General features: G+C 40.1%; 1 protein-coding gene across 23 annotated transcripts in view; it reads left to right on the top strand.

Annotated features, from left to right (window-relative positions):
• ptprfa (protein tyrosine phosphatase receptor type Fa) overlaps positions 1 to 21,359 on the top strand; it is a 330,493-nt gene that overhangs the window by 117,011 nt on the left and 192,123 nt on the right. For all 23 annotated transcript variants that reach the window (XM_025899236.1, XM_019345881.2, XM_025899243.1 and 20 more), the window contains 2 exons: positions 13,196 to 13,341; positions 19,632 to 19,773. In XM_025899236.1, coding sequence (XP_025755021.1) covers positions 13,196 to 13,341; positions 19,632 to 19,773 — 288 coding nt within the window. The remainder of the gene's footprint in view (positions 1 to 13,195; positions 13,342 to 19,631; positions 19,774 to 21,359) is intronic.

Raw genomic sequence — 21,359 nt, 5'->3', positions numbered from 1 at the left:
CCACTCAAACAGGATCATGTAGATACAGTCTTACTTCTAAGTAGGCTACAAGCAGTTTTCACAGTAGTGAGACGTATGGCAGCATACTACTCATACTGAATCAAAAGCAGCCCTGACTAACTGTTTAAGGTAGGAGGTGTGATTGATGATGGAGCTTGATCGGAGCTGGGACTGGGACACCTGTCCAATCAGGAGCAGTGGCAGATAATGGCAGGATGTAGGGGGAGGCAGCAGAAGCAATCCCGTGTAGCAAGAAAACTAGAGTCAAAAGAGTAAACATAATGAAAGAGAGGGCAGGACGTCCTGCACCCCTCCCCTCAGGATTACAGCACGTTGCTAATTACTTGATGTTAACTTGTGTGACATTTTGGATATAGATAATGAAAACGGATAAGCGGAAGGGGATGGATGGATGGATGGATGGATAATGTAGGGTCAAATGAATACAGCCTCAGTACACAGGCCTAGAAACCGACCCATGACTATCTGGCAAAGGAAACATGTATGCTCCCCAGCATGTTGGTGAGTGGTTGCTGGCAGACTGGTCAGTGGCTTCGTGGTAACCACCTGTTGCTATGTAAGAGTATGTATTCCCCAACCAGTTGGTGAAATTCTCCTTGCAGCTGGTTTGATTGGTAGTAGATAGTTGTGATAGTTGACCATAGTATAAAATATACTGGATTTGGAGGTAAGGCACAACTTTTAATTGAAAGCAAGTGTTCTTGTTTCTGGTTTGAGTCACACTTTTTCAATGTTTACAACAGAAGCCCCTTATAGGAGTCCTCTGATCCCAGTAACAGTGAGACCAACTCCCTTGCTAGTGTTTGGTGAGACTTCTTAAAAGATGTGATAAGTTTCTCCTGGATGATTCCACTCCTGCCTGTCCATGAAGTCAAGCTTCATATTCACCATTGAAAATCACAGTATCAAATTGTTCAATGCAACTCTTCATTTGCCTTTCCCAGATTTGCCACATGTAGGCGGTGCTCATTATCTGAACCTCTAACCGAAAACATTGTCCCTAATGTTTTGTCAGTGTTACTTTAGCTCAGGATCTGCCCTCTAAGGAATTTTTTGTCCTATTGTGAAAAATTGCGTAATATTAACTTTTCCCTGAAGAATGACACCGATTCAAACACTGGCCTTCTTCATTTCTGTACATATTATAATGGAAACCACTTACACGGTTTGTCTGGATGTAGCAAAATGCAATCATTCTCAATAAACACATGTAGAACAAGTTTAAAGGAATTAAAGTGCATTATTAATGAGGACAAACTGGTCTGTCTCCAGTCCATTTATTGATTCCCAACTCAAAATTGCCTCTTAATTGTGTTTCTGAATGCAGAACGGTTTCATGTGTGATTTCAGTTGCAGTTTGGCTGCAGCACGCCTCTCAGCATATGGCTCAAGTTGTTCCTGAGAGTCTGTAATGGGCACAGAGACATGTCTTGCTGGATTTGGCAGTGGCATGGTGAGAGGAATTTTTTGCAAGGGAGCCAAAGAAGATAGCTCCCTCTTTTTAAAAAAACATGTAACGAAGACCTGCTGGAGAAATAAGAGACGGATATGGAACAAGAAGCAAACTCAACTTTTACATCTGGTTTAATCTGCACAACAGTCATAATAACAGATGACAATATAATTTCACTGAACAGGATAAAATGCAGCTTGAAAAGCATGAAGAGACGCTCATGTGCTGATGACCCTGCAAGGATTCACAACCAGTAACTGTTGTGGCACACAGACATGTAGGAGTCGGGTTATGGGGGAAAAAAGAATTGAACACAGCAATGGATGTGATGGTGCTGTGCTAGGCATTGAAGATTACTGGTGAGATGCCAGAGACTTCTGATGCAGAGCAGGAACACGGTACCAGGAGGACACTGAGAGGCCGTGTGGACAGAACAGACTGAACAATGGGGAAAAGGGGCGAGGGTCAGGATGCAGGCAACAGGCTGAAGAAGAAACTCAATTTACAGAAAAGCTCGAAGCAAACGCTGGCTGAGGCAGAAGCAGCGGTGGAAGAGCTGATTGTTTTTTCAGGGCTTGATAACAGCAAAGAGATGCACCTGGCACGGCTCTGTTCTGACTCCAGCACACCTACTTCCACTCATGCAATCACAGACACAGGAGAGAGAACACACTGGAGAAGACAGCAGGTTATTGTGCATTCATGTGTTCTTGGAAGCAATACATTTCTTATTGGTAAAATGCACACAAAAGCTGCTCGAGCCAGAAAAAGAAACAACTGAAGGTTTGATACATAAACTGCAAAAACATTTTTTTAATTAGAAGAACTTTGCGACTCATGGTGTGAATTTTTGTATTGAAAATGCAATTTGTTGTTTACATTTATTTAGTAATGTGGCTTTAAGTTGTAACCAGTAGCTATCCTCCATGCAAAATGAGCCAGATTAGTTTGTAGCAGTCGTCCTGGTAACAAAGCAGGTAAAGTGATTGTATGTATGCTGAGAACAGTTGGCAAAGTGTGTTTTAAATACTCTGAGGAGTAACATTGTCTTTGTAATGTTCACGTTGTTTTTACATTCGATCTTGGAAGCACACAAACAAAACAAGGTCAGTGAACCGACTTCCCCACATGAAAAATCCATTTGAGGAGAGAATGAATGCAGAGATGAGTTAAGGAGAGCTTTTTCATTATGCTAACATATCTTGTTGCTTCCCTCACCCTTTCTCTTCCTTGCATCCTATCTCCTTAAAGCACTGATATTGGAGAGGGGGAAAGTGATGCAAGAGACATAAGACCTCTTCTATAAGCCACCTTGCTCCTCATCACCTCAAGGGGCTGCTAAGGGATTGAAAACCTGTGTGATGGCAGATTCCTCAGTAACAGGAGCATGTGAGGAAGCATAAGTTTGTATAATGAAAAGCATCTACTGAGTATGGGGGGGATGCAGAGGCAGGTATGACACGAATATGGCAGCCAAAATGAGTTGTTTCCTTAGTTGAGAATGAAGATAGACCCTTGACAGGCTGCTAAACAGTTTCAGGGCTAATGCAGAAAACAGGACAGCCATTCACTCTCACATCCAACCAATTTGGTGTCATCCACTAATCAAACATATAGGTTTTAGATTGTGGGACAAAAGTAGAGCATTTGTTTTTGAATTCAATTATTTTCCAGACAACCCGTGGTATAAATGCCTTCTGCATTGGTAAAGCAAGCTTCAGTGCTCATGCCCACCATGTGGGAGCTAGCATCGACCGAGCAACCAGGAGATTTAGAGGAATCAGATTTGTGTTGCAGTATGTTCAAACATCCCCATAAAAAGTCTAATACATGAGGAAAGTTGCATGGAGCACATTTCACAAAGCGTTCGCTGACCTTTTTTTTTCCTGTGAAAAAGAGAAACTCTTCTCCCTGTAGCATTTTTATACAGAATAATTCCCATAAAAAGCCTGTGTGGAGAGGCAGCCTGTGTCTCCTGTGGGCTGCTGCTTTACACTGCCTCCCTCTTGCAAAACAGCCTCTCCTCTGTGGCTCCAGCCATGCATGTCCTCTGTGAGATTGGCTTTATTCAAAGATCAGCCGCTAAATGAGCAGGGAGGAGTTGGCATTTAGCACATGCTAAACCTATTATACTCAGGCTATATCTGTTTCTGTTTGGTGACTTTCAGCTTGCTCTAAGGGTGCTGGATTTTTTGTTGTTGTTTTTCTTTTCTTCTTTGCATGTGTCAGTAAATGTCAGTAAATTGTTTGTGTGTCAGCATATCTCCTACCTCCTCCAGATGACATGAGCTGACTATCTGAGCAACCTACCTGCCCACTAAATACATGCAAAATCCTCACCGCTGATGCAGAGGTGGCTCAAAGTACAGCTCCTTTTAATGGCAACTTGTTCCACGAACATTTTTCCCAAGAAATTAGTCACGAAGCAGGTAACTGCTATGTTCTGTGACTGCACCTGTAACAAACGAAAACTCTCCCCTCAAATTAAGCTCTTTGTGTAATGATACACCGCTTTAAATGTTCCTTCCATGTTGGCAACAACAACACAGCAAAAATGAAGGGTGTTGGCCTCCACATGTCATTTTGCTCCATGAACATCACCCTTACCTTAAGACTGTCTAATCTGATGCTGTAATTTTAGACCAAAAGCTTGAATGCACAGACATGACACTCGAGACGCACCCAGTGGCGTGTTATTTATATGCAGTCCCATGATATGTAAAACCATCATGAGCGAAAACACGCCAGCAGACACCAGCTCACTTCTTCTTGATTTTGTATAACAGCATTGTGAAATATGAGATTGGGTAAAAGCAACACATTGATATAGCAAACCAAATTAAACATTGTAATACTAAGGCACAGCTTTAACTTTGAAGGTGAATGGTCTCTTTTCTTTAATTTTTTTTAAAGTTTTAACACGAGTCTTCAACAACTCACAGCTAACTCAGTTGCTTACAGCTTTGTCAAGAAAACTTTACCTAAATTCACCGTCCTTAACAGCTCACTGAGCTCAGCTACTGAATTTACACACTGTCCTGGTGGCTTGTGCTCTCGTACAACACATCACCTCAAGAGGTGATGGCACTGACAATTACGACAATGGGGATTTGTAAATATTGATACTATACAAGCGTAGTAGACACTAATCCGTATCCATCCATTTGCTTCTGCCGATCCTTTTCAAATCACTTACAGAGTATTTTACTGTATGTTTTCCTCTCCTTTCCCCCTCATCATAGATGCCTGTTAAAGATTATATGTCAAACAGGCACATTTCTAAGAAAATAAGGCCAAGAAACAGCTGCAAACACAGGTCAGAGAATAATGGGAGTGCAAGGCAACCAACAGCTCCCAGAGAAAAGAGGCGAGGGCACAAGCATGTTTTATATTTGGAGTGTTAGGCCTCGGGGTCAATGATCAACAGCCATGGGAAATAAATAGCTTAATAATGGTATGATCCGCTCACTTCTTCCCCGCCCACCTCTGGCTCCTCAGATGAAACTCTTTGTGCAGACTTGATTCTTTCATTCTGCCAACACGTTTTTGCATAATGCAGTGAAAGTATTTCCCTCCTGAGCACTGACCATCATCGGGACCTGATATCAATCTGATGTACAATTTCTGTTACAAGAAATGTTCTAAGGACAAACTGTTGGATCCAGCTGTACAAGTGGGTTTTGAGTCACGTTGAACTTTAAAGAGCAAACTTATCAGCTGCTAAAAGTTGCTGTTAAAATGTCTCGCCTCGCCTGCAAAAGGCTCTTCGTGGCTCCCTGCTGGGGAAGAAAAAGGATTTAACCCCTGCTTGAAACATTCACATTTCTCCTTACAGCCTGCCATTCTGAAAATGTTGCTGTCACGGTGCTGTGAAGTGTGCTGAATACTGATTGATGGTACGGGCTCCTCGGCTGAGGCTGTTGCATGAGCGGACACGCAGAGGCAGCTCCGACTCGTAGCCTACCAGAAGAGCGGCGCAGCACATACATCACATTATAGAGTGTATTGTACATGTGAATTGAAGTTTCAAAATAAATCATAGAAATGTTGTGTGAAGACAATTTAATTTTGATTCATAAAGGTGCCTGTGCTGCCATCACACAGCTGCATCCAGACAAGATATACGGCTTTTATTCCGTGCTTGATGTTTCTAATAAATTTATCAGCATTTGTGTGTCAGCAGCAACACCGTATGAAACGCAGCTACATTTGCTGCATTTTTTTAAGTGGAAACCTAGAAGGTCAAAGGAAAGGATTTAAACAAAAGAGGGAAACCTTTATGAAAGCTGATGAAACACAGTTATGAACAAATGAGGGTTTTGCATCAGATTTCCAAAAGTCAGCATTTCGTATCTCAGAACTTGATTTCGATTCTTCTGTTAGTGCACTGCATGCTGCGTGTGCTACACACACTACTTTTACTTACATTTAAAAAGTGTATTTGTATTTATCAAATGTGTATTCCCTGACCAACTGGAGAGTAGTTGTAGACTGCTGTAGCCCCAGTCACTCAGGCCCAGAGTTTTCAGTCATCCTCTTCAATCATAGGCTCCTAGGAAAAAATTGCATTCCTCAACCAGCTGCAAAAACCTTTGTGAATTTTGAAATGTGCTGTAACACCAAGGCACAGCTTTCACTTTGAAGGTGAATGGTCTCCATTTCCAATTAGCAAAAATGTTTCTTTTAACGTTTTAACACGAGTGGCTGCCTTCAACTACAGGCAACAACAGCAATCTCCAAGTGAGCAAAGCAATTATAAGAATGTCTGTGGCGCAACACTCTTTACGACTGATTTCAACTTGCTACACCCAAGGAACTCCAGAAATCGCTTGATAACCATTTGGAAAATACACGTTTTTCTTTGTGACTGCCTTTTATATCATCTCCAATGTGACAGGCAGTTAGGTTCATATGGCGTCACGTGAGAAACGCCTGTATAACATATTTATTAGCACAGTGGTTGAATTTTGATTGGGTAGAAATGGAACATATGGTAAGCTGTGCAGTTTTTAGACATGATGACTGCAGGACTGAAATGATTGATATGCTACATGCATCTATCTTTGGCATTGGAGACAAATATCTGACAGATGCGGCTGTTAACAAAACTAGCTAGCCTTGTCATTGGTATCTATGCCAGTGACGACATTCTCCTATCAGTGAGAGTACACCTACATCACTCAGATCTCTTCCTATGCTGCAAAGATACCTAAACACTATGAGTACAGTGGTGCATCGTGTAGTTACGTTCTAAAAATAACCCGCGATAGGTGAAATCTGCAAAGTAGCCAACTTTATTTTTTACAATTATTATAGATGTTTTAAGGCTGTAAAACCCGTCACTACACACTTTATACACTTTTCTCAGACAGGCATGAACATTTTCACACTTTTCTCTCGTTTAAACTCTCAAAGTTCAAACCTTCATAGAAAAATAAGTCCAGTATTATAGACTGAAACCAAAGAACGTTTCATCGACATTGTTGTTTGTTGGGGAGAAAACTTACAAACATACAGTACAGCACTTCAGAGTCACACTGCAGGAGACACGGCCCGAGATTGATTGACAAGTGTCTACAGCCAATCAGGACACAGAACACAATGCGCTGTAAAAAACCCCCCCAAAAATAAATAAATGCATCCCTCGCGTTATAGCGAGGGACCCCATCCACTGATGAAGCTAGTAGACATCTGATTACGTAGGTACCTCTCACGCCATCTGTAAAAAATCAACAGTTTCTTGCTTAAAGTTAGGAAAAGTTTAACCTACCTCCTTTGCATTGCTAATGGTTAATTTGCCTCTCATTACTGAATTAACGCTTCATTTTCTCTGGTGATCACATTGATGCCAATCTCTGTGGACAGCCCTAAGGAGATACAGTGGTCATCACTTTTTGCAGTGCAGACAGAAAAAAAGGTTAAAAAAAGGTCTGAAAGTACCTAATGTTTCTTTGTCTTTATAGCTGAATTAGGGACCCACTTATACACAAAATATAAAAGTATATATATCACAGTGTTTTGTATGGAAAGGAGCCATGAACCACTAACCACACAAGTAGAAGTCAGGCAGACAGCCGCCTGCGAGAAGAATGATCTTTGATTTCTGCTGCTTTTCAAAGTTACATCAGAGAAACAAAGCGTTATTGGAGGAGACATGCTGACAGGGGGGAATCGGGAGCAGCAATGACGCAGGGGAGGAAGGCATGGAGAATGACAAGACTTTGATGCTTTATAACACCAACACTTCAAGTATCTTCCACCTGTCTCAGCCGTCTTTACACACTGACCCGGCAATAAAGAAGCTGCTTCTACCTCCAAAGGAAAATACCAACATTACGAATCTTTCTGTGGGAGCAAAGGTGAGGCCTCTGAGGTGAGGAGCTCCAACAAGGAATATTTAATCATTAGTCAAAGCTCTCCACATTCACAGCAGTCTGTCTCAGAAGGAGAGCCGGTCTTTGTCAGTGTTACCATGGAGCGCTAACAGGACTGGGTGTTCTTTCTAACAAGAATTCAACACATGAGCGAAGGCTCAGAGACGCGCCAGACCAATGCTAGAAATATAAATAACATCACACATGACTAGCTTGTTCCACCACATCAATTATCTTTTTTCAAGATGGTGCTTTGTTTTAAAATTAATGTAGATTCTGTGATATTATCTTAAGAGAAAAACAATTTATCATAAATGTTATCAGCGTTTCCTAAAAGTTAATGTAGTAACACAATTGCACTAAATGCAATTAGTTTAACAAGATGATTAAATGATTAAATTGCCTGGAAACCTTTAGAGTTTTTCTTTAATCGGACGGTGATTAGTCAAGCTGAGCAATGCAGAAATTGGGTGTTGTAAGCAGCAGGTGGACTGTGTATTCCTCCACTGCATTAGACTGGACAGCAAGGTAAACCTGCTCACCTTGATGGTGTGATGGAGGTGTGCTGGTCACAGTCAAGTGCCTGTCACCTGCAGGCTTCTTCAGCTCACCCTGGCTTGACTGGTTTGTCACTTGTAGTTTGTTAATGTGACGCAGAAGCAGCAGGACACGTTGGATTTGCGTCAGCAGTAACTTAACACAGCAGTAAGAGAACAGCAAGCTGTCACATTGCCAAAACAAGTTTCACACCAAATTAGAGGAAAACTTCCACATGAAAAACTGGAAAAATGGACACCAGGCTTTTTCTACAAATCACTGCACTGACACTGGTGCATAAATACTACATGTAGTTCAAAAAGACAGTCTGTCCCTGGGTTGATGCATACAAATGCTGAAGCATCAACTGAGTCAGGATCACTTTAATCAAAAGAAGACGGTTATGTCCATCTGCACTAACTTATACTTTGGTTCTTCCCCTTCTTCCTTGTGCATATATGTACATAAGCCTGAGGCAAGGAAGGCAGCAGGAATACCTCTGTTCAGAACAGAGCATGCAGTAAACAGGTGTAAGTCAGATATGGTGTAAAAAGGAGGAACTGGGTTGGAGTTGGTTTGCAAAGTGGCTTGCAGACACAGAGGAACTATGGGCAGGCTAAAGCAGTTTAAGTAGCAAGCCCTATATAAGATTAGCCAATTCGATTTGTAGCTAAGCCCATCAGCCGGTGTGGGATGGCATTAAAATGCTTGGCTTGTGATTGAGCTCGATGTCTTGGCCTGCATTGGTTTCATATTTGACGCTGCAGCTCTGTTCTGGCACCGAGATTTTCTTTTAGCATCTCGGTTGTAGACTGAGCTTAAATGTGTCAGGACCACACACACAGATGCAAACACACCGTTTGGCTGCTGTCATGTAATCATCACTCAGTTTCTGTTGTCATACAACAAATGACAAATATGTGCAAACAGTGATTTGATTGTGTCTCATAAATGTTGATTTTACATCACAGTCAGACAAACCGTACACACTGCTGTGACAGAAGCCTGGTTAAATAATCATTTAAAAATAATGCTTAGTGGTACCACAGAGCTGCCCCCAGCCCTTGTTTGCGCAGACATATAACATTGTTGTAATGGTTTACACAGTGAATGATTGCTCCTTCTCAAAGACAGAGTAATCCACATATACATCCTGTTTCAGATGTCATTCATTGCTGAACATGCAAATTGTTCTTCAAAGCTCCTGGAAATGTTGGGATCTCTGTATTTTTGTCTGTTTCTGATGTAGTTTTATTGTTTTCTTTCAAACCCTAAACCTTGAAGATAAAACAAACCCCTACAAATGTAATCAAAACTCCGGCTTCACTTCATCAGTTATAACTAGCTCAGCTGTCCAAAACACATCAAATGACTGTTTATAACTGGGATTTGTTCAGTAAACATTTGTAACTATGGAGGGATATTTCTTTAGTCATAATACCATCAGATATGTCACAATTTATTTCATTAATGGAATACCAGGAGATGCTTCCGGCCTCTGATTGAGGAATAATTTTGAAAAAGGTCAAACACATGATTAAAAATGTGAAGGGAAAAATAAAACAAGATAAAACCATGAAAATCCCAAAGTAGAAGCAGTATTAGGATATCTTTTGTGTGATGACAGTAATTAAGCAGTGACGTTCGTGTCAGTTTATCATATCTTTAGAAATGTAATTTGACTATTTGGAGCACGTTGTCTTGATGTTCTCAGGAAAATATCACAAACTCATTCACATTCAGATTTCCTTCAGGACACAGGGGTTGAATTCACATGTGGTGTTATGGGAATTTTCAGCCTTGGTCAGGTGTGTAGTTCAGACTGTTCTTTTGTCAAAACTCCTTGAGAAGGCAGTAGCTGTCCACCTTACGGCATACTTGGAGAAATATAACATCCATGACCGTTTTCAATCTGGGTTCCGTAAATTGCATTCCACTGAGACAGCACTACTGAAAGTTACTAATGATATTATGATGTCAGCAGACTCCGGAGAATACACAGTCCTAGTCTTGTTAGACCTTACCTCAGCCTTTGATACAGTCAACCATACCATCCTGATAAACAGACTGAGAGACCTGGTTGGGATGTCTGGCTCTGTTCTAGACTGGTTTTCATCTTATATATCTGAAATGAGTTTTAGTGTCTGCAAACCAGATCATGTCGGAATCTACAGAGTTGTTGTGTGGAGTTCCTCAGGGCTCTGTGCTGGGACCTATTCTGTTTTTAATATACATTCTTCCTTTAAGCCAGATAATACAGCAGTTTCCTGAAGTATCTTATCATCTTTTTGCTGACGATATTCAGCTATATTATTCTTTTAAGCCTGCTGAAGCTCATAAGCTCTCCAATCTGATTGACTGTTTAACCAACATTAAACAATGGTTGAACAATAATTGCTTACAGCTAAACCCGGCCAAAACAGAGACTTTGATTATTGCACCAGGCAGTGCAATACCTGATATTAAACGGTGACTGGGTGACTTAGGTTCCTCACAGAAACATAACCTTAGAAACCTGGGTGTTATTTTTGATGAAGCTTTTTCTTTGGAGGGACATTTAAATCAGACAGTAAGAACCTGCTTTTTTCACTTGAGGAACATTTCTAAACTTAGATCCATCGTGTCAACAAGTGAACTCGATATGATAATACATGCTTTTATCTCTACAAGACTTGACTACTGTAACAGCCTGTTTACTTGTCTAAACATGAAAGGGTTAGCCCGCCTACAGGTTGTTCAAAACTCTGCAGCGAGGCTACTGACCCGCTCGAACAAGGGAGCTCATATGACCCCTGTTTTAAAGTCGCTGCACTGGCTACCAATCAGATTCAGGTTCCATTTTAAAATTCTAGTTTTAACTTTTAGAGCATTACAGAGACAGCCCCCCCCCCCCAAATTGCTGATCTGATTCATACACATACCTCAACTCGTAACCTGAGGTCAGCAAACCAAAACCTTTTAGTGGTCCCCCACACTCGTTTTAAAACCCGAGGGGACTGATCCTTCCAAGCTGTTGCACCTAGATTGTGGAATGCACTTCCCCCATTTCTACGGGGTTTGGACTCAGTGGAGACCTTTAAAAAGCAGCTAAAGACATTTTTATTTCAAAAAGCTTTTAATTAGACCAGCGTTTTTATGGTGTATTTATAACTGTATTATGTTTTTACCTTGTAAAGCACTTTGTGACATATGTCTGTGAAAGGTGCTATATAAATAAACTTTACTTACTTACTTACTTAATACCGATCTGGCAGGGTCATAAATATTTTTAACATTTTTAACAATTCTGAATAAATATTTCTGACAATGTAATGATGAGTAACTTGATTACCGCCTTTGTCCTTCACGTTTGTCCTGCTGAGGGCTGTGGTGATGTCATAAGATAAGATAAGATATCTCTTTAGTGTCATTGCACAGTCATACATAATACAATAGTACAATGAAACTGGAAAACTGTCCGACGTCGGCAATACGTACAACATGACAGGACGACACGACACAGTAACTTAAGTAATAAAAAGAAAAATAAGTGTATGTGTATTGCACATTGTTATTATTGCACATTATAATAATGTTGCAAATATAAATATTATATAAATATTATTATTGTTATTGTTGTTGCCCCCCAAAAAGTCCAGAGAGGTAGCCAATCAGGTCAGCTGTTTGCAAGGAGGTAGCCAATCAGGTCAGCTGTTAGCACTGATTAGAGCTGTTGCCCTGTTGTAAAAGCTGTCCTTGAGTCTGTTTGTCCAGGACCTCAGCAGCCTGAACCTCCTGCCAGACGGCAGCAGCTTAAACACCCGGTGTCCTGGGTGTGTGCAGTCCTGTAGGATGCTGCTCGCCCTCTGGAGACAGCGAGTGCTGTACAGGTCCTTCAGGGAGGGAAGAGGATGTCCAATGATTTGTGGACCATATTAATGACCCTGTGAAGTGCTATGTTAAATGCTCTGAATCAATTTGCAGCAACATGTTAACAGATACCATAGAAAGTCTGTGGCATTTGGTAACTTTCCATATTGTGTGTTTTTAATTGTAAATTTTCAGACTGCTTTAAATCTCAGTTTTATTTACTGTGCAGTTTTACACTCTAATATCCTTTGTTCTACATTCTATATCCATATTCACTCTGTGGTTCTTGGAAAGCGCTATGTAGAATTGTCTTGCTTTGCTTACATTGATAAGCCTTCTTCTCCAGATTTTATACATATATATACATACATATATATGCGTATACTGCTACATTTCCCGTTGTATTTTTATGAAGTTGCTAGTCGCGAACCAGGTCCAGTGCTCATTTAAACATTGCAACATAACTCCGCTAGTGGTCCAAACCACCACAGTGTATGGTTAACATATGAGACCATGACATGAATTTTAAAAAATGATTTCTTTCTGAGCTGCACTATTATCCATGCACGACACTTATTTCAGCCTTTCATGTTGGTGATGTACAGTATTATGGTCACAGGGCTGGTTTATGATTCATGTTTATTCATGCATTCAAAGCAGATTTTTCAAGGTTTCCATCTGTCCATTCACATCTGCCTGCTCTCTGCCACTATTAATAAGACTGACGGATGTTGCTTATTTTCAGGGAAAGGATGGTGCTGGGCTGTTTTTACGGCTAGGTGTGGCTACAGGCATGAAACAGCTTTTGAAAGAGCATATTGTTATTGCAGGACTTAAAGCAAGTACAGAGATGTAAAATCCCTGTGACTTGCCTGCAGCTGTTTCTCTGTCAGGGCTCTTCATCTGATTCTGGTTTTCCTCTCTTCGTGCCCTCATCTTCGTTTCTTTCCCTTTCCCTTAGGCACGCCCAGCTTCATCAAGTCCCCCGAGGATCAAACGGGGATTTCGGGAGGAGTGGCGTCGTTCGTATGCCAGGCGGTCGGTGAGCCCAAGCCTCGCATTACCTGGATGAAAAAGGGGAAGAAAGTCAGCTCCCAGCGCTTTGAGGTACGACGCGTGAGCTGGCCTCAAAGCTCCCTGTCTGAAGTGTTTGAATGTGCAACACCTCCTTGTCTCACACCTTCACTGCTCATTACCTGTCTGCATTTGTGTGATACAGCGCAGCAGGTCACACGCTGTCATTTTATAGAACATATGCAACATACCCCTCAAGAAGATGTGTGTGCATTTAGCAGGAGAGAGGCCGAACTGTAGACTGGTGCTGTATTTATTAATTACTACCATGCACAATAATCAGACACAGCAGCTTTCTCCGTTTAGTGCCTGTTTGAAAACCACTTAATGCAAATTATGTTAGTTGTGTTATTCTAATGAAAACACTTGAGGCTCAGAATTAGAGGAGGAGGTGCAGATTTTGATGCCTGTGGGTTCAGTGGTGGAAGGGAGCAGAACTCTAATAACCCGCTATGGCCAGCACATCAGGTTTATTTGGTGTGTGTGATTTTGCTCAAAAGCATCTCTCAAATGTCTATGTTATGAGTGAAGCTTTTAAAATTTGACATAGTTAAATCTGAATTGAGTGCATTTCATTTTGTTCAGCAGAACAGCAAACAATTAAAGCTCAAATATCAAAGTTTTATTTTCCACTTTGAAATGTAGGAAAGAGGTTGTAGACTTTATGAAGACTGTGTGTGCTGGAAATGATCTGAAAACCAGACAGGAAAACTGTGGAACTAATGATTTCTTTTTTACATTTTTGACTGGAGTTCTTCTCATTAAAACATCTGAAAAAAGAGGGAAAAAACGTCCATCACATTCAGAGGGCCCATTTTTATTCAGAGCTTAGAGATATCTAAAGCCAAATGACAGCACATTGGCTCAGTAATAAGCATTGTTGCTTCTTAGTGAGAGGGTCCTGGGTTTAAACCACAGACTGTATATGAAACATGGACGTTTAAAGCTTCGCAAATCAGTGGGTGAAGTTATAGTGGCAGTGTCCATCTTTAATATACAGTCTATGGTTCAAGCATCCAATGAGCTTTTATGTGTCGAGATTACATGTTTGCTCCAATGTCTCCAGCCAACAAGGCACTGTTTATATCTGTGTTATACTTGGATGTTAGTTTTCAGGCGTTAGAGCTTAGGCCGGGTCAAATGCAGGAATTAAATGTCCCTGTGGATGGCAATACACATATTCTTCCTTCTTATTACAGTTATTACTGAATGAGTTCTTCACATTTTTAGATTTTCTGAATGCACTCTGTTGCCCTTCAGACGCCCACTGACTCACAGGAGCCCAGAAAAAACACTGACGTACCAACAAGGTTCATATCTGCTAATCTCAACTGGATTATTTCTGTTTCTTTTATTTGTAAAAGGAAAAAAAGTGTATTTTCACCTCTCTGTGAACAAACACTACATTTTAATGACAAGTTGAAATGCCTTTTGATTAGATATTAAATGTCTTTTTTTTATTTGCATAATTCTGAAAAATTCATTGAACAGAACCCTGATTATCTCGTCTATCAGCATTAGTATTAAAAACAATAATTAAAAAATACATGCATGGTGACATTTTGAATCAGCGTAATTTAGATACATGTGCAAGCTACTAAAACGCTGGCAGAAGATAAAATATGCAGAGTTGAAAAGTCTCTCTGTAGTTTTTTTAATGTAACTTTAGGTTGTGTGACCTTTAAATACGCATTGTAATCAAGTACTTTTTTTAAATACATGATTACAAGTCATTTCTAGTCAAGACTCGGTGTCAGGATAGGAGCAAGGACCTATGGGTTTAATGGGTGGAGTTGAGCTTAAACATTTTTTGCAGTGTGTTTGAGGATAGACGGGGGTCTGGAAGGGCTTTGTCTGCTCTGTCTGCAGCAATAATTAGTTGTGCAGTTAAAGCAACATTTACATTAATGGCAGACATTGCAGCCAACCCGTGCAGCTGAAAAGTGTTTGCTGTGTGGTAGCAACAAAAACCACAATTCTTCTAAATAGCCACTTGAGGCTGGCTTCAAAAGCGCATCAATCTGCACAGACTCCCTTGTTAAAGTATGTTTACAGCCTGCTACAAAAACAGGGACCGATTCTTTTACAACATAAGTGAAGAAAGAAAACTGTCATTCCAATGAGATAATAAGCAAAGTGTGTCTTTCTATCCTCAGAGGTCGAATTAGCACTAGCACTGCTATAACTTTTGCTCTTTTGAAAATTTGACCTGACTTGAATGAAGATGGAAAACTAAATCCCAGTAACGGTTGGAGTGAAGTTGGCCTAGTTTACATAAATTGATCTGGTACCTTGTATTCAAGCTTGAATATGTGCTACACATAAACAGTGCTAATAAAATGTTGTAGAGGTCTAGAATGACATCTGAATAGTTTTTCATGTCTATTAAAAAAAACAAAACAAATTACCACACTGCATTGAAAAAAACAAAAAACCAAGAGCTTCATGCAATCGAGTCGATGGGTTGGCGTGGATAGAGGAATGTTATGTCTTCATTTAAGAAGCGATTTGAGTTACGGTGGGTGGCACTGGAATGATTTGCTAATGACTGAGATTGACTGATAGCACTGATCTAATAATATGACTGATTATTTGTGTGATCAAACCTATAAGTCAAGTCAGCCAAACGGGACTGCTGCATACAATGTAATGCTATGTTTTTTCTATTGATTAACAGATTCTTACATTTGTAATTGATGTGCTTTGTGACAAAATTAAATGAAGTGAACTTTGAAGGATATTTTTTCATCTACTGCAAAATGGCTTCTATACAATGTACAGAAGCACTGAGCAGAAAGTCGACATTTTATTCATGCAGCTGCGTTAACACACACAGCAAAAGCTTAATAAATAGGACTGTACAAGCCTTCCTGCAGGACTCTGGAGCAGCAGGAAGGCTCATTAGCTGCCAGCCAACCCAAATGACTTCAACTGAAGTGACTCAACATGAGTCCCGTGTAGACGGAGACACTTGGTTCATGTCGTTGTGAGTAATAGGAATTATCTTCCACCTGTCTGCTCAGCATTATTTAAACTGATGGCGACCCTGTGTGTGGTGTGGATGTACCACCTCCCAGTACAGGAAGACAGTCCAGTACTCCCTCTGTACTTTCACTTACATAGTCTGTTATTCAGCTTTATTTGATTTCTTTAAACCTTTAAAAAGCTTTAATCTCAGTCTATAAATAGCCACAGCCCAACTATTTCAATCATATTTGCTCACCTACCTGTTCAATGTTTCGTTTTTCATTAGATGCTCCAATTTTTTTCAAAGTTTGCTCTTCACATAGTCACAACACATATATTCATGATATGTTACGTATCTATATTTTACAACTTACCTCAATTGTATATTTATTCATTATAGTTTTAGAAATTAAGCAATGTGACTGCTGATTGGCGATAACTTCAAAATTATAGTAGCCCAGTATCTGGATATGTTCTCTCTTTGGAAGACACAATATATGTGCACGATAGGAGAGTCCTGAGCTATCAGCTAACTGTTGTTCTACATAACATGTCACAGTGCTTATATTTCCACAACCAGAGGATGATTCTCTTGGAAAAGGCAACAGCAGCACATTCAAAGATGAAAGATCTACTTCTGTGACTTCATTAGCAGAGGCGAGGCACAGCACGTCCTTAACCCAGTGTCCACTTATTAAAGATAAACAATCATTCCTGGACATGTTTGAGTGTTTGTAGGCAGCCTAAAGTAAACAGTAAAGGAATGCCGGCGTTGACATTTCAACCAGGGCTTCGTTTTGGTTTTAACATGCAGAAAATTTCCTTTTGTTAATATCGAGGTTTGTAGAGTATCTGAGTTTGTTTCAACTAACAAAATAATTAACATGAGAGCATGTAGGTGTGCAGCGTTAGATATGAATGGCTAACTGTTCAGATAAATGGTAGTGTGATGAAAAACGGTAACAGCTGAGAAGTAATAGAGCGTCTAATCTGGTTTTCAAACATCCTCCTTCAGTACAAGGTTAGGTGAGTAAATCCATCATTATTCCTGTAATAAAAAGAAAGGTTCACTAAGTGATGCACCCATCACTTAGTTTCTAAGGTGACTCTCCTTTTGGAATAATAACAAACAAACCAACATTGTCCATTGTTTCAGAAGAGCCTCAACAATGGACACTGTTTGGTTTGTTTGTTTGTTTCTTGAAGCTTTTAGAAAAGCTTCAAGATCTCTGCTGCTGCTTGAAGTTGCTCGGCTCCCTGGTCTGTTTTTTAATTGGAAAACTAGAAGGTTGTCTTTCCTGCAGTCTCCATGTGTATCAAACCCCACTTTCTGTACGCAGGAGCTCAGATCTTATTCGTTTGAAATAATTCTACGTCTGTACAATGGATATATAACTGGCTCATACCACGCTGAGTAATGGGAATGATTCTCCTTTGGGCTAAGTGTTGCTCAAACTGATGGCTTCCCTGTGTGCTCGCTGGATCGACCTCCTACTGAGGCAGGAAGAAAGTGCAGCTCCACACTTCCTTCATTAGGGCAGGAATTTGATTTCTGCCAGTCGACTGCTCGGGTCGCACACAGAGGAGAGGAAGTGTCGTGACCCCGACTCTTAACCACAGCCCCCTCGAACATTTCTAAAGCCCTTGCATACCTGATATCCAGTCAAATCACATTAGTTGTCCTTCAGCTCATTCCAAGCATTCTTTCTTTTGCTCTTTGAGCTGCTGCGCTCTTCAGTTGTTTGATTATTTTTTTAATTTCCACCTTATTGTCCAAACGATTTCCCTCATTTCCCACCCTTGTGCTGCTTCCACCAGCAGCTTTGGGTCCACTCCTGGTGGGCAAATTTCTGATCTGGTGCTCTGGTTGTAAACAAAACAATCAGAATGAAATCTGGCAGCTTTAGTTAATCCAAATCTTCCCTAAAATTAGACGTGCTCCACCTTCGACTGTAGTGACACTGAACCCTCTGAAGGGCCGATGCTAATGGGATGCAGAGGGAACGTCCCCATCCCAGAGCTTAAGGATTGTTCACTCATTTCAAAGCAGAAACAAGACGGCAACCGAGCTTACAACAAATGGCAAGAGACATTATTCTGTACTCTGTCATCTATCAAATTATTATTTCATAATTGACAGATTCCAATTTTAATTTTATTTTTAAAATATTGAAATATTAATAATGTATGCATATTCTAAATCAGTCAGCATTATTTATCCAATGAAAATAATCTGCAACATTAAAATAATACACGTCAACTAATCAGTGTTTCAGATCCAATAATATCATCATGTCATGATTTTACATACTGAATACTTTTACTTTTATTCACACAAAATGATTAAAACCTTGAAAACCACAGTCAGTAATGATCAGTGCATGCTGACAGAATGTTATTCATATTTTAATATTCATTTTATTTATATGAGTATTATTCAGTCCATGACATGTAAAAGCCTAAGAAAGGTCAGACCTTACTGTGTTGTAGTGACCCATACTGTCCATGACTTACAACGTCTTCAGTAAACAAACTTTATTTTCATGTAATTTAACTCCCACATGAGCACAGCCGTACAATTATTTAGCCTTTAACCATTAACTGTCATTAACTTCAAGAAACTTTTAAAAAGTGTTTACAGGAAGATATGATTACAGTCTTTGTCTTTTTCTTCTATTAAAAAAAGAAAATGATAACAAATAAAATCTGTTTGAATATGTATTTTCCAAAGCTGCAATTTAAGTCGGATCATTGTTTTGTTTTGTTTTGTTTTGTTTTTTTAAATAAAGTTGGTTGTTTTGTCCAGGAAAACCCACAACACAACAACAGAAACCTCTTTGGACAGAACAGGGGGAATGGATCCAAAGTGTGGAAACATTATAAATAATGAAAAAGGAAAATTCAAGTTGAAACACTGAACAAACTGATAAGTAGTAACCACACAATGGGATGTAACCTGTTTGAATGTCACATGCAGTATTTGGAGGTTCATTATTATATACTTGCATTGTAATGGATGGAGATGTTTTTGCATCCACATATAGTCATGAATCCAGCCCACCTTCATCAGAGCACAGTGGTGTTAGTGTTTTTGTAAGCGAGTTAAAATGACTGCTTTCTGCATAAGTGGTTCCTACAGTTGTGTGAGTGTAAAATGTTTGACATTTTAAAACAAGGAGAAACTTCTCCTTATAATCAACTACCACTCTTACATATGTTTCACACCTACTGCATCTTAAAAGCAAAAGCTTTCTGTAAATTTATCTGAAGGGATACTTCCAAAGCTGCCTTGCATTCCTAAAAGCTTTCAGTTAGTTAAAAGGCGTTGTGTTACAGCCGCTCTTTGTCTGATTCAGGTGATCGAGTTTGACGACGGCTCAGGCTCAGTGCTGCGTATCCAGCCGCTGAGGACCCACCGCGATGAGGCCATCTATGAATGCACCGCCACCAACAGCGTGGGAGAGATCAACACCAGCGCTAAGCTCACTGTCTTAGAGGGTAAGACCTGACTGTCTGTCCACATCTCACTACCACTCTGACAGCTGTGACCCTGTGTGGCTCTGACATCACAGCTTGTCTTTGTGCACACAGTCAGCACGGCGATCTCTGCTCTTCACTTACTCTTTGTGTTCAGTTTTAACTAGAGATGGACCGATCCGATATTACCTATCGGCATCGGTCCGATACTGACGTAAATTACTGGATCGGATATCGGAGAGAAATAAAAAATATAATCCGATCCATTAAATATCAAAAAAGCACCTCACAAAACTTGCGACACGGCGTAACTTTGCTCATAACCGTAGCATGTTGGAGTGTCACGTGATAGAGCGGCTGTGTGTATTTGTACCCTCCCTACCAAACCAGCATTTCATCTCCGAGGAAGTTATCCCAGAGAGAAGTAAAGCAAGTGTGTAAGTTCATCTCTGAATGTTTGTAAAGCGTTCCCACGTTAAGCTTAACAACCGATATATGGAGCGACTGCCTCTCTCTCTCCCTCACCTTCCTGCGGCTACTTCAATCATGAAACTGATCAATGATCAGCTGATCGGCTTTTCTGTCGCGAGTCCGTCTCTCTTCTTTGTTTTTGGCCCACTTTGCACCAGAAAGAGGAAACCAGCGGCTGAACAACAGCAGCACGTTTAAGCTTGATAAGCTGTTGTTAGAATGTATTTAATATTACTTTCTACACCAGGATCCTTTTCTACGTAGCTGACGGCTGGTAACTGTGCAGGGGCGGATCTAGCAAAGTGCAGCCAGGGGGGCCGATAGGGCATGAACAGGGAAAAGGGGGCACAAAGACATACTTTTCTTTCTTATTCTCATTTAAAATGTCTCGCTTTTAATAAATAATTATCTGAATCTTACACCCAAAGTTTTAATCTGATGTAAAATGTATAGAAGTCCATTACTGTATATAGTAACTGTTAAGTCTATATACCCTAGTAAGCTATAGTACTTTTTCCTTTGGGAAGGTACCATCTGTGCAGTCTGCGATTCTGTTGAAGAAAGATGTTGAATCTATTTAATTATTCTTGAAAAATAATTTATTTCTGTGCATTTTTTTTTCACACTGCATCAAATTAAAGTTGATTACATCGATTAAGCATCATGAGGTGGAGGGTGGGGGGTGGTTCCCTATTTTTTTTTGCTGGGAGTTTGCAACCCTATTAGTTAGGTTGCTTAATATTTCTGCTATGTACTCTTTAAAATACCAGAATAGGAAGGATGGAGCAGGTTTAAGTTTATTAGATTGATCAGTGTTGCTGAACTATGAAATACTTTGGGTGCAGTGTATTTTTTACATACAGGTATAACAGAATAGCTTTAGTGTTGTTGTTTATTTAAACTTGAGTATGAACTTATACAAAATGCAGCAAGATAGTTTTATTGATTAAAAAACACACTATATCGGATTCATATCGGTATCGGCAGATATCCAAATTTATGATATCGGTATCAGACATAAAAAAGTGGTATTGTGCCATCTCTAGTTTTAACCATGTAGTTGGTCTTTAGTGCTGAACTGTGTTACAGCAAAGAAGTTCTGTGTAACACACAACAGCAATAAAGCTGTAAATGAC

The sequence above is a fragment of the Oreochromis niloticus genome, linkage group LG15 (assembly GCF_001858045.2).
Source record: "Oreochromis niloticus isolate F11D_XX linkage group LG15, O_niloticus_UMD_NMBU, whole genome shotgun sequence".
NCBI classification, from domain to species: Eukaryota; Metazoa; Chordata; class Actinopteri; order Cichliformes; family Cichlidae; genus Oreochromis; species Oreochromis niloticus.
The sequence above is the reverse complement of the archived record's forward strand: the minus strand, read 5'-3'. Positions and strand labels throughout refer to the sequence as shown.